The sequence below is a fragment of the Callospermophilus lateralis genome, chromosome 5 (genome assembly GCF_048772815.1).
Source record: "Callospermophilus lateralis isolate mCalLat2 chromosome 5, mCalLat2.hap1, whole genome shotgun sequence".
In the NCBI taxonomy this organism is placed as follows: Eukaryota; Metazoa; Chordata; class Mammalia; order Rodentia; family Sciuridae; genus Callospermophilus; species Callospermophilus lateralis.
Window position 1 is genome coordinate 146,386,497 of NC_135309.1, and position 13,651 is coordinate 146,400,147.

The 13,651-nt window shown below is 40.6% G+C and overlaps 1 protein-coding gene across 1 annotated transcript in view; it reads left to right on the plus strand.

Moving 5' to 3' along the window:
- Nucleotides 1–479: 479 nt before the first annotated feature.
- Slc1a3 (solute carrier family 1 member 3) overlaps nt 480–13,651 on the plus strand; it is a 78,186-nt gene continuing 65,014 nt past the window's right edge. The window contains exons 1-2 of the mRNA XM_076857380.2: nt 480–602; nt 2,165–2,437. Of these exons, the coding sequence (XP_076713495.1) occupies nt 2,257–2,437 (181 nt within the window). The 5' untranslated portion in view covers nt 480–602; nt 2,165–2,256. The remainder of the gene's footprint in view (nt 603–2,164; nt 2,438–13,651) is intronic.

Here is a 13,651-nt window from a genome sequence, read left to right on the forward strand (position 1 = left end):
ATATTTGATTGCGTTTAAGATCTCCCCAAGAAACGTCAATTATAAACCCAATTCTAAAAGGAGGCACTTCTTCCTAACAGTTGTACTACCAGGCAAAAGAGCACACTCTCCGACTCCCATAAGAGTAGGAATCCTGCAATAATGTGAGATAATTAAATTTAGCCTTAGAAAAAGTCTTCGAAATGTACTAATCAAGACTCCAGTTTTCCTGAGAGTAGGCGCGATTTATTTTTCAATTCTTCCTGGTCCTGATTTTGCATTTCTAATGCAAGTGAACTGACAAAGCGTGAAAGTGGGCTAAGGAGCAAAACAAAGCCAGCAAGCATGCTTGTGGTGTGCCAAAATTAATCAATATTCCAGAAACCTCGGGGCTCCCCCTTGGTCCCCGTGCCGTTTTCATTTCCCCACTCCCCTTTCCCGCGCGCAGGCTCCTCCCCTTTTCTTAAGTTGCCTGATAGTAAGTTGCAGTTTCAGAGCACATGCATATTGTCAGGGCTGGCCCGCCTGGCGCGCGCCCTGCGCTCGGTACTCGGCTGTACCTGCTGGGGAATTCACCTTGTCATTGCCTGAGGTGCCTTCCACCGCTTACAGGATCCGAGAAGGTAAGCGCGACGTCCTGTAGGCCTACTGGGTTGGATTTCTCGATCCACTTCTCTGCCGATGTATTCTGTTCACCAGCGGAGGAGTGCCGAGAGGAAAAGCTAGCCATTTTGGTAGATAAAGTCCACGTTAGTGATTGAACGTGGTGTGAGCGTGGGGTGTCTATTTATGGCGGATCCTTCTCTAAATTTGGAGTTGAGTCATTCGGGGTAGATTGGGGATAGATGGTGATCAGAGATCTAAAAAAGAGCCAAGATTATGGAGCTGGTCTGCTTAAAAGTGACAGACTGGTAAAGGAAATCAGAGCTGTTGGTTCAAAAAAAAAAAAAAAAAAAAAAAGAACTGGACCCTCCCCTCTCCCCTCTCCGTTTCTTCACTTCTCCCTAAGCTTTTAATCTAGTGTGAAGTCTTTAAAAAAGCTGTAGGTCTTATTATCAATGACCCCAACCTGCAATTTTATTTAAAAGTCAAACTGTTAAGTCTTTTTTTTTTTTTTTTCCAAACTTTGGATTTGCCAAAAGCTTGCGAGGAGTCCCCTGGCTTCCAGTCACCTCCCCCACAGACACACTCCTGGCTGCCTGCGCTACCAGACACGCAGGTCCCCCTGCACCCCGGTTTTCAACTCAGATTGATCCTGGGGAAGGCATGACTTAGAAGGCTCGTTAAGCAGCAGGAGGAAACCCTCGGTTTTTCAGAACAGCTGATTTCCAGAAGGAAGAAGGTTTGCTTAATTGTATTTGAATAACCTAAGAGCGCTTTAAAGAAGCCAGAAACCACACACTGTAATGTTTGGAATGAAAATTGGATTCATCTCTCCATCTGTTCCAGAAATCCTAAATTTTAAAACACAGTGATAGTTTCCTCAGAAGACTCCAATGTGTTTGCCCCAAAGACAAATGTGACTTTGTACTTCTACTTGTAATAAAATGAAAATGGATTATGATTTTAGAAATTTTATAGAAGTGACTGGAGCACTTTGTTTATTTCATGGAGAAAAAAAGTCTAAACTTTATCCTGTAAACTAGTGAAACGTATTTGTCATATCTTCTAGGCACGGGCATCCTTTCTGTGAGCGTATTTACTAGGTGCTTTTATCCGTAATGAAGAAAATAGCCTGTTATTTTACTACTTAGAACAGCAACCTCAACTTTCTTCAACTGTGTATACAACATGAGTATCACTAAGTAATTATTGGGCATTTCATGTGCGTTCAGTTCAATTGGACGTGTATCAAGTGTATATATTGTGAGGCACTTGTCTAGGTTCTGAGGAGTAGGGTGTCACAACCAGTTCTGAAAAATAATTTTTTGCCTCACTGAAGGAGAAGAACAAAACTGAAAAAATAAAACACAATTTTCTGCCCCTATATTCTGAATTTATGCCCATTCTTCACATATGGTTTAGTCCAGTAAAATACACACATTTGGAAAGGAAGCCTGGGTTGTAGCTTTCCAGGTTTTGATTTCTACTGAGATTATGCAGTTTGCCTGCAACCTACCATGTGGGCAGACTGATATCTCACCCCTGAAGGCTATAATGCTTGTCTCTTTCTTTTCCATTGTAGTTGTGTTTTCTAAGACCAAAGAGGTTTGGCTTTCTGGAGGCAATTTGGAGACCCTGAAATAGAAAGAAGAGACTCTCCTAGAAAAGTAAAATATGACGAAAAGCAATGGAGAAGAGCCCAGGATTGGGGGCAGGATGGAGAGATTCCAGCAAGGAGTCCGCAAGCGCACACTTTTGGCCAAGAAGAAAGTGCAGAACATCACAAAGGAGGATGTCAAAAGTTACCTGTTTCGGAATGCTTTTGTGCTGCTCACAGTCACTGCTGTCATTGTGGGTAAGTCATTTGATAAAACAAAACAAACAGAAACCTGTATCTTGTTTCTCTGGGGCATCTGGCTGCCTGGGAACACTATCAGATGGATTGATTGTAGCTATTCAGAAGAATAGCCCAGCTTTCCTCTGAACTTGAAGATTTTTTTTTCCACACAAATTAGTTTGTTGGCATCTTTGAAGCAATACATGGTAAACACATGGGAATCTGAGAGAAGCATCCTTTAGAATTATGCAAATCAGCTGATTGTGTGGAGAGGAGAAAAAAACTCCAACGTCTTCCCATTTCATGTAGAAGTTAAGGAGGGACAATTTAATCATTAGACATGAGCAGTTAAATAATAACAAAGCGAGCAAGCACATTAGATGTGGTCAAAATGTAATCATTATACAATGTCACCTTTGCTTAAAATTAATTTATATAATTAGTACACCCAGAATGAGATACAAGTCTCTGATGGTAATTATATTCTAGCTGGTGTTGACTTGGAGCTGAGTATCAACACTTAAACATAAGGCCCAATATTTTACGTGTTTGCACTCTCTCACCCAGCAACTGGGAAAGGCAAATTGGAGAAAATGTTAACACAGACCTCTTTCATCCATTGCCACAGACAGCCTGCCATAACCAGCTACATCTTTTTTGAAACATTGCAGTTTCCTACTAATTTAGCCTGATTGACAGCAATCAGTACTAATAAAATGTTGTTTGGTTTGGTTTATTTGTAACTGAAATTTTCAGTTATTATTTATAGGTGACATTGACTTACCTTAACACATAGCTGAAAAAATACTTATTCAAACTTTTTAACCAAACTAATATAGTAATCCTTAGGTTGGTAAACTTAAGCCAACACCACGTTGTAAAAACTGCTCTAACATAAAATTCTACCAGTTTACCAACACAAAAGGGTGTTCATGTATAGTTTTAATCTCCACCTTGAAGCTTGCAAAGATTGCCATCAACTATTAAAAGATGATGACAATAAAAAATTAAGAAAATGCTGTAGCATGTAGGTGTTATAGCTTTGTCTAAGATATGGAATTTATATAAGAAAAAGAAATGGATTTATAAATCGTAGACAAACAGAAATACAACAGGAAAGTATAGTTTGTCACAAGACTTTAGCTACATCCCATTTCAATATCTTTGGCTTCTTTCAGTAAATGTTGATTAATAAGTGCTCAATTAATTGTAATGATGTTCAAAGAGAACATGTCCTGATTCACCCAGAGAAGTAATGGGTTTCTTTAGTAGGCTCCCAAATTTGAATGTATTCCTGGAAGAGACCTTTGAGGATTGTGTCCTTGTCCTGGAAGCCAGTGCAAAATGCAGCAGCCCCCCTCATTTTTCACTCTGAGTTACAGTCATTGTCAAGCCAGGCAATAGCTGCAGAGTACTCATTGCAAATATTTATTTCCTACTATTCTAGCTCCTTTTTGGGTGTTTTGCGTATGTTAGTTCACTTGATCCTCAAACGAGCCCATGAAGTGAATGGGTAGGTATGAGTCTCACAATCTTCCTCATGTTACTGATGATACCAGTCATGGAGAGTTCAAGTAGCTCACCCAAAGTCAAGGGCTACTAAATGATAGAGAAGGAAGTCGAACTCAGTCTAGTGCCAGAGGCCATTCCCTGCTTGCCTTTCTGATCAACTGACGAGCTGACATCTTGTGAAAGATGCTATAAAGACGATGCTGCCACGGGTGTAGGTGGAAGCCAATTAGCAAGCATTGCTAGATGCACTCATGTAGCAGCGTCATTTTAGTATTTGATTTACCCAGTTCAACTCAGCAGAAAGCTTACGATTCTTCTACAATTAAGCCATATCCTTCATTCATTTAATAAACTTTCATTTATTTTTCAATCCTAAATGTGTAATAATCGAGCTCAGAAGTACCAGAGTATGTTTGGAAAATATGCAGAAACACTTATTCAAAATGGTGTTCCAAACACCAGAACAAGGCCAGGGAGGTAGCTCCAGGAGATCTCTTACCTAGAACGTGGCAGAGCTCTTACCTAGAATGCTCAAGGTCCTGGGTTCAATCACAGCCATGCAAAATATAAATAAACTAAATAAATATGTAAACAGCAGAAGATTCAGTCTCTAGGATAGAAATACTTTCATTAAAGAACAGAGGAAGAGAAAGTAATGAAACCTGAACATGGAAGGTAAATTGATGGAACAGGAAGTTCCTAAATACAGATGAATAACACCCCTAGTAAAGGAAGAAAATGCCAGGACTTGAGTCCAGTTTCTCTAGGAGGTCTGGGATCACCTCCTAGCTCAGTGAGGCCTTCCCTCCGATTTGTGAGAACGGCAGTTCGAGTTGGCTTGAGCCGGGGTAGACCCGTTGGCTGGGCGCCCTCATGGTTGGCTTCACTAATGGAAACTGAGGAGTTAGAAGCAACAAGAAGAAGGCACTAACAAAGAAACACATAAAAAGAGCTCATTGACAGTCAGAGAGACCACCGAGTCTACACCAAGGACTTGGAATAGCAAACAGACAACTTAGTAGCAAACAGATTTAGGAAAGAAGGAAGAGCCCTTCAGTTATCTGTTGGTGTGTCTTCCATGAGGGTCCAGTGGAAACAAAGACTCCATTTAGATGGTCACTAACTTCCATGTCTTCATCAGCCCTAGGCAACATAGTAGAGAAAAAAAGGTGTCTGAACACCAGCTCTTTAGTTTATTAGCTACAGCATAGGAAAGAAAAGCAGGAGAGATGCTAGCAAGGAAGAAGAAGTAGTTACTTTCCCAAAATACAGTACGAGAAGAAATAAAGCTATAACTTCATTTTCAAATTCTTAAATTTTCATAATTTTTAGTAAAAAGTACTAGTAAAACTTATGAGTTGGGGTGAATTTTTCTTTTTTTTTTTTTTTAATTATTTTTTAGTTCTCAGCGGACACAACATCTTTGTTTGTATGTGGTGCTGAGGATCGAACCCAGGCCACATGCATGCCAGGTTATCGCTTGAGCCACATCCCCAGCCCCTGGAGTGAATTTTTCATTCACTCTGTTTTATCTTTTTCAAACAAAATGTATGCACACTTAATGTATAGAAAATGAAACTAGAAAAATATTAGGGAGGACGTGCAGAGGCATATGAATCTATATATTCAGAATAAAACAGAGAACTGTAGTTATTTTGATATCACTTCCTTTTAAGAATAGGACTGCTTGTGAAATTTGATGTCATTGCACAATGACATTGCATTCAGTGACAAAGTCTGAGTGTGCCTTGCTATGACTAAGGCTCACAAAAGAGCAGATTAGAAACCTTATAGGGTTAATGCCAAGTTCCTTTAAGAGAATTTGTTGGGAAACCATTAAATAATGTTGCAGACATTTGTCTGACACCTCCTTGCCTCCCCCCAAAAAAATACTGAGAAAAATGGTCACTGTTTTTCTTTCTCTAGAAAACACATTCTGGTTTCAAACCATGGTAAGTTGTGTTACAGTTTAGAGTTGACCTCAAACATCTTGGTGAAAGAAAGGAAAGTCTTTTGGTCCTTTGTCATGTTTAAGTCACAGAGTGCTGACTCTTTTCCACGTCCAGGGAATGATGGCACAATGAAAATAAAATCTCATGTCAAAGAAATATGAAGAAATGGGTCATGAGGTCAAAGGGAGATCAAATATGAAGAATGGGTCATGAGATAAAAATCTGTAAATAGAAGTGCATAGAATCGGATGGTGGCTTTACCTGACGGCATTCACAGACACAGTAACTATCATCTCTTTCCATTACTGGTCTTGCCTTTTACACAACAAAAAAGTTCACATGTAGCTTGCCCTTTATAGGGGTTTAAGAGAAACTGATGACTTCTCAGAAAAGAAAACATACAGACTATATTTTTATAAAACATTTTCCCAACTCTCTAATTTTTCTTTGGTAGGAAATTTAAATTGCACTTAAATTCAGTACAATTCTATATAATATCTCACTCAAGAAACTGGTTACTGTGTATGCCTCGTAGGACAGGAGCTGAATGTCTTAGGAATGGGTAAATGGAGAATTTCCTCTGAATAAGTTTTTGTATAGTTTGAATGTATTTTCAGCTCATTTATATCATCTACTGTTATGTATTCTGTGGTAAATAAATGTTAAATTATTTATTTTTTTATAAATTCAATGCTATTCACCAGTTTATTTCATGTTGTGTATGAAATATTTCATGTTGTGTATCTGGCCCTGTGCTATGCAATGGAGAGTCCCTACTCTCTGGTAGTTTAGTGGGAGCGAAGGGTGAAAAATAAGGTGAGAAGGGAATTTACAAGGATCAGAGGTGGTAAATAGAGAAGTTTATAATTAACTCTGAGCTTTTTAAATGAGCTACTGTTATGCATACTGTTCTACAGAATATATGGTGTCTTCTTGTGTTAGTACTTTCGAGGTTCTATTTTCTCATGAACACCTGCATTAGGAACCCCAGATGTGCCATGTTTTTTGTTTTTTTTTAAGTGTGGCTTTTGAGGAAGGATGGACTTGGATTCATTTTTTAATAGCCATGTGGTCCTAAAGAAGGCATTTGACCTCTCTGAGCCTTGGTTTCCTCATATGTCATTACAGCTATAATATTGACTGCTACAAATAATAGCTAACACTTCTGATGTGTCAAACTCTGCTGTGTTTTAACTTTATTTAGACCTTCCAACAACCCAGGTGGGGAGGCATTTTTATTACTCTCATTTCACAGATGAGAAAGCTAAATCTCAGACATTTATCCTAGAGTCCATTCAAATCTGTTAGAGCACAAGTTTCTCATTCTTACCCACCACCGTGTTCTGCGTGCTGGTCCCTGCTCGCAGGGAGTACCCTAGTTTTATTACAGCAGTTAGCTAAATGTCTGCAGTGAATCCTCTACAGGAAAGATAAGGAGGAGATGTTGAATTGGAAGATTATTAGAAGTGTCACACGTGAGACTTGGTGATGGAATGAGAGAGGGTGAAGTACAGGCTGATGTCCTGATTTCTGCCTTGGGTGACCAAGTGGTTGATGATGCCACCTATGAAGGGAAGAGGGCCAGGGTGCATGCAGATAATGAGTTCTGTTAGGGATCTCTTGAGTTTGGAGGAGGGCTCACTGCACAACGGTGTCCCCACCATTCTCAGGACTGAACGAGGGTAGTACTGTCTTTGGAGTTAAGTGACTCAGGTTATCCTACTGCATAATCTCCTTCATGCCTGAGAGCAGTCATCTTTCAGAAATGCCACAGCATATTCTGTGCCTTAGACAAGTTAGTTCAGCCCATCAAAGTAAACAGGGCAGCTACTGTCAGCAGCTGGGCTGAACCAACTGGTAGTGGGACCACACTGGCGCCTGCCTGAGCAAGTGGAGCAGGCACATTTTGGTACCCATGCTGACACTGACTCTGCTCCTGAAGCCCCTGACAGAGGGGCATCTCACACAGGTTGAACCACGGGAATCCAAAGAATAGTGTTCATTTTGTAGGTTCGGATTAATGGTTTCGTCAACACTTCTGGGAAATGAGAAGGAAGAGCATCATTTCAGGAAGCTGGGGGCGGGGGGGGGGGGGGAGGATGGTGGCCCTGAGGCAGGCCCTGCACGGGCATTAGCAGACCTTGGCTGTGCTGCCACTCGTCAGAAGCTCCTAGAGCAGAGGACTGGGAAGAAAGGAAGCTGTGGGTTTGCTGTCCTTGCTCTGGAGAAGCAACACAGAGATAAGGAGCATAGACTAGAGTGCGATTTCTCTCTGCTTCATCTTCTCCTTCATGAAGCAGAAATACAGAAAAATTGTCAGGGCTGGCCATGGTACACTGAACCCAGCCCTCTCTCCTACCTTCTCAGAATGCATTCCAGGGAACTGTCTCCTACTGCATGAGTATAGTGAGGCTGTATATTGAGATCAGAATTTTGGGCTCTGGAATCAGACAACCCACAGATTCAGTTTTGGAGCTGAACCTCTGTTTCCTTCCAGCATAAAATACAATAATTTCAAAACTCTGCCAGAATGTATACCCCACTTCTGCCATGTACAAGCCATTTAGCCTTAAATGGCTTTCTTAAATGCTTGACAGGTGACCTGCACAGAGACAATGTGAACCCCTTGCCTTTTGCTTCATCTTTGCTATGCAAATGCAGGTGCTCCACACAAAGTGCACTGAGTCAGTGAAACCGGCCCTCCAGAGAACTGCAAGTCTCAGGGGTCTGAAGAGAATGGGGGCAGGAATGGGAGAAGGTATTTATTTACCTGGTTCAAGTTTAGAAGAAAAGCTTGTATTTCCCTGGCCAGAGAAGAAAGCCAAGAGAGTGTAGGAAGAGACTTAATAGTTGTAAAGGGCTTTGGGAGGCAGAAATAAAAGCCTCAGAGCGATAGGGTCACTACTTGTCCCCTACCTTCCTAGCCTCTTGAGTAGAGCCAGCAAGTAATCCCCAGGGAGCTGTTATCACAACACAGACTGCCCCACGGAGGGAGCACTGGGTTGTAGATGCCTCTCTCAGGAAAGTGGGGAGCTGCCAAGAAGACGGTTACAATAAATATCCCAATATACTCCAATTCATTATTTGTTCATGCCACTGGAGGCCCGTCAAGGGGCTCACCATGTCCCTTTTCTTCCTTTTCTCGGGCATTTTTGGGTCTATTGCTGATCAGCATTGGGGCCCAGCAAGAGGAGGAGTGCTTGAACATTGAGAGGAAGTTTGCTGTTTCCAAGACAATTGGTGAAGACGGTTATTTTGGAGTAGGGAGCAGAAAACTTGGTGTTGTTCTAAGATTATCTCTGGCTTTTATTTTGCTCTATTTTTCTTCCTGATAATTCAGATACCAAGAAATTTCCAATTTCTTTTTCAAGTAGGCAATCAAACAAGCGGGTATGTTTACAGAACCTTCCATTTCGTGGTGCTACAGTTCACAGAACACTTTTCCATTGCATTCTCTGTAGCAGTGTAAGCCCACAGCGAGTCCACCCACTTTCTGGTTCATATCCACAAGTGTGTGGAACGCAGTTGAGAAGCATTGAGAGCCCAGCGGTCCTGGTTGCAGGCCTGGCTCTGCCATCAACGATTTAAGTCTCTGAGCCTCATATTTCCTTATCAGTGAAGGAAATTTGGACTCATATCTGCTGCCAACTCCAAAATTATATTATTTTTAAGTATCATTTGCCATCCCATAAAGCCTCAGAACATGTGGAATAAGATACAGTGTTTTCTTTCCAATCCATGATGCTGGGAGAACTTTTCTCTTGGTCTGATGATCTCCCAACTCATTCAAGGTGGCTTCTGCAGTCTAACAAGCAGCCACCTTCTCTCCCCTTGACTACTTGAAGGCCATCGTGTCCCTGGTTCAGGGGTTGATGATGGGTATTTCTTAGCCAGTGTTTGAAGACATAGGAGGAGCATTTCTCTGCAGAAGTCACTTCTGCCCATCTTTCATCAATCAGAGAAAGAACACTGTGTGCCTTTGTTTTTACACTCCTGTGAATGAGATTGTGAAGAGTGGACACCATGGGGAGGAGGCAACCAGAGTTAAGCGCCATCTGTTCCGACTGGTACGTTCCAGGTGTTAGAGTACTCTATGTTTATGGAACACTGGAGTATGACAATGGTCAGGTATTTGGTCTGGCAGCTGGGTGAGTTGTATCACTACAATGAGATAAGGAAAGACACAGAGAACTCTGGGGCACCCAGTTTAGCCATTATACTCATCAAGTATAAGAATTACGAGTTTTGGGATCCCTGGGAAAAAAAAAAAAAGCACTTTGTGTACTAATGAGAAAGTTCATTATTTAGATGATGAGACTGTCATTGATTCTTATATTTGTGTCACACTCTTCTGTATTTTAAAATTCAGCTGTGTATATATGGTAATTTTGCAACTGAAAAATAAAATAATACATATTGTTATAAAAAGTAACTATGAGTTTCATGTTAAGCTTCAGTGCTATCAAAATTGTCCAGAGCTTATTCCTCTGGTCAAGAGTATTTACATCTCTGTGCCTATTCAAGAAATGGTTCATCAGAGATGATGGCTTCATCCAGAGAAGTATATGAAGTCACCTGGTATAGTTATATAGTATAAAGATACCTTTGCTTTGTATTTGTAAACTGTTCCAGACTAGAATGCCAACAGCAAAGTGAGACAACTGTGTGTATTTAAAATGTAATTTCTAAAATTTTATAGTCCCCAAAAATCTAAAATATCATAACCTTTTTTTGTATATTAAACCAAGAGAGAGAGCAAAATGTCCTCAAGATGTTTTGAAACCAAAAAGAAAAGATAAAAGCCCCAGAGAGGTTCAGATAAAGGGAGAGACGGCCTGGATGAATTAGGACAGGGAATAGGAGAAGGCACTCCCCATCTCCCCTTGTGTATCATATCAAAGATTTGCAGGTCAATAGGAGCCACCAGTTGAAAGGCACAATCAAGTTTTGAATTTCAGGACTGAGTTCCTATCTCCAGCAAAGGTAACTCCGTTCTTCTTGTCCCCAAAGAGACTTCTCCAGTTCTCCAACAATGAGTCAAGGCCACCCACTGCAACTGCTTCCCAGAAAGGAGACAGTGGGCTATTAGTGAGAGAACTTGTAAGAGGAGGCTCATTTATTCCTAATGAGAGTAGAGATGGGCAGTTCCTGCCCTTCTTACCCTGAAAAGATGGCCTCTGCTCTTAGACATATTGCACTGCCGGAAATTCCAAAATTAAAGCAAGTAAGTCAAAACCCCAGTAATACATGAGCTCGACTGGACTCTTCCTGGTGTCTTTACCTTATTGATAAATATGGAGGTAAAGGCATCAAGAAGGAAATTGTGAGTTTGTTAAGAGACTCCTAAGACCAAAGCCATGATAGTTTTTATTTATTTATCTTTATTTTCTTATATTTGCTTTTTTAAGGCAAATGGAATAGTCCTATGAGCAAAGCTGAAAGCCAGTAAACAAACTCCCCAGGCCTTTGCAATGCTTTACACAGGATGAGGATGAAGAAAGAGCATGCCCCCTTTGCTAGATGATGTATAATGGGAGTTTTCAGGTTGGGAATGCAGTTGTTATGACTTCAAGGGCTACTTGGTGGAAGCAGCATATAAGCCAATAACAACTGCATTTAAAGGTTTTTCAGATTCACTTCCTTGTCTCCTGAAAAAGAGAGCTATTGGTCACCGAGTGACCCACTCATTGTAAATTGAGCACAATCAGGGATTTCCTCTCAAACGAAGTAACGCTGTCATTGAAGCAAATGAGGAGATACCAATCCCGTGGAAGTGACTTTTTAGAGGGATCCAGGAATCTCCCAGAAATGAATAAGATCAATATAATTCGTTATAGTATTTTTTAAAGTTGAGAACATTTATTTTGATTATATATTCTGATATTTTACTTATGCATTAAATATATTCCCATAGTCCAAGATCAAAAAGTACAAAAGGGTATAAAAAGAAAATATACCACCCATGAGAAAACAAAACCTCAAAAGTACTCCAGAATCTACTTCTTATGTGCTGTTAGAGGAATTTTATCAGTATAAAAATAAGTGCAGGTTTATTATTTTCTTGCCCTTTTTGTACACAAATGATAGCATGGTATACAAAGTTTGCTTTGCACCTTGCTATTTCCCTCTGTGCAATATTTCTTGTATATTATTCTTTATTAGCCCATAAAAAGGTTTCTAATCGTCTCTCCAACTGCATTATATGGGTATGCCATAATTTATTTAAGCAATGCCCAATCAGTGGACACTTAGATGGCTTCCAATCATTAAATATTATTATACAGAGTGGCATAATGAATAATCTTGTACAAAAATTATTTCACCCAGGTAAATAATATCTGTAAGATATATTCCTACAGGTGAAATTGCCAGCTCTGAAATGTTGTCGTTTTCATAAGTGTTGCTAACATGTATCCCAAAGAGGTTGTAGTAACTTGTTTCCCTCAATTGAGAGTTTTAAAAAAGAACCTTGCTGCCGCCACTGTCAGAGATAAGGATGAGTGAACTTTGTGGTTTGTGCAGGATGGCTAGATAGATAATTGAGGAAATCTGTTCAGTGGGGGAAAAAATGCAGTTTCAGGATAGAATGAAGCAGATGCAGGTACTCTACCTGTCTTCTTCCGGAGCCCAGCTCTAACTCAGAAGAGACACCTACAGATTTCATTAGTATGATATGTCCAACGTTTGAAGCACTTTCACATATTTTATCATCTACCATCTTCTTACCAAATCAAGAGATGGAACAGATTTTTTCCAAAACCTCACCCCTAATTTATCAGAAGTTTAGAAGCTGAAACATGGAGTAACTTATCAAGGGTACTGAAATGTAAGAGATCCAGAGAGAAATCAAACTCCAGCAGCCAGGATCACTGCCATCTAGGCCAGCCTTTGCTCTTCGGGGAACAGCTTAGGGGATCCATCCTAACCACAGATAATTCCCCAGAATCCTTGAGCTGATAACCCGAGCATCTGAGTACAAAAGGGTCTCCACTGGATGCCAGGGCAAGATGAAATCAGGAAATTGGAGCAAGCTTAATTATTGTATCTCATGGAGACACAGAAGTGAGCAAAACAGAGGCTTTGAAGGAACAAGAGGGAATGGATGGAGATGGGACATACTTGCTGCACCCAAGCATGCAACATAGGAGCCAAAGACGCAGCAGAGAACTTGGAAATCTTTTAATATATTTCATTTCCAGTCTCTACTCCTTCATAACAATATTTTTTTCTCTAGAAAAGAAAGACAACAGGTTATGATTATTTCAGTTGCTATTTCTAGAAAGGTTTTTTTTTTTTTTAATAACAGGGAAATAGACACATAAAAGGCTTGTCGAATTATTTGTGAATTAAACTGTCATGTCACATAGATTCTGTTTGCTTGTTTTTGTTTTACTTTGTGCTAGGGATTGCACCTTGCTCATGCTAAGCTTACCACTGAGCTACATCCTCAGCCTCACAGTTTTAGGACAAGAACAGCAGGCTTTTCTCAGAACTCCAAGGTTCTTCTCATAGTTGTCTCTCCGAGTCACATGTGTGGACTTGTGTCTGCACCCTGCCTGGTCACCAGTCACCAGAACTGGTTCCTCTGGGAACTTCTGGTGGAGCAAGGATGGAGCAGGTATTTTCCACCTCCAGCAACAGGAAATACCAAAGGACAAAAGATTAAGCCTGGCCAGGACCCAAATCTCTCAAGGATGTGGGAACAGAAAGGTGGGGGAGCATTGAGAGGTTGCCTCCACCACAGAGCAGCTTCTCACCAGAAAATGCT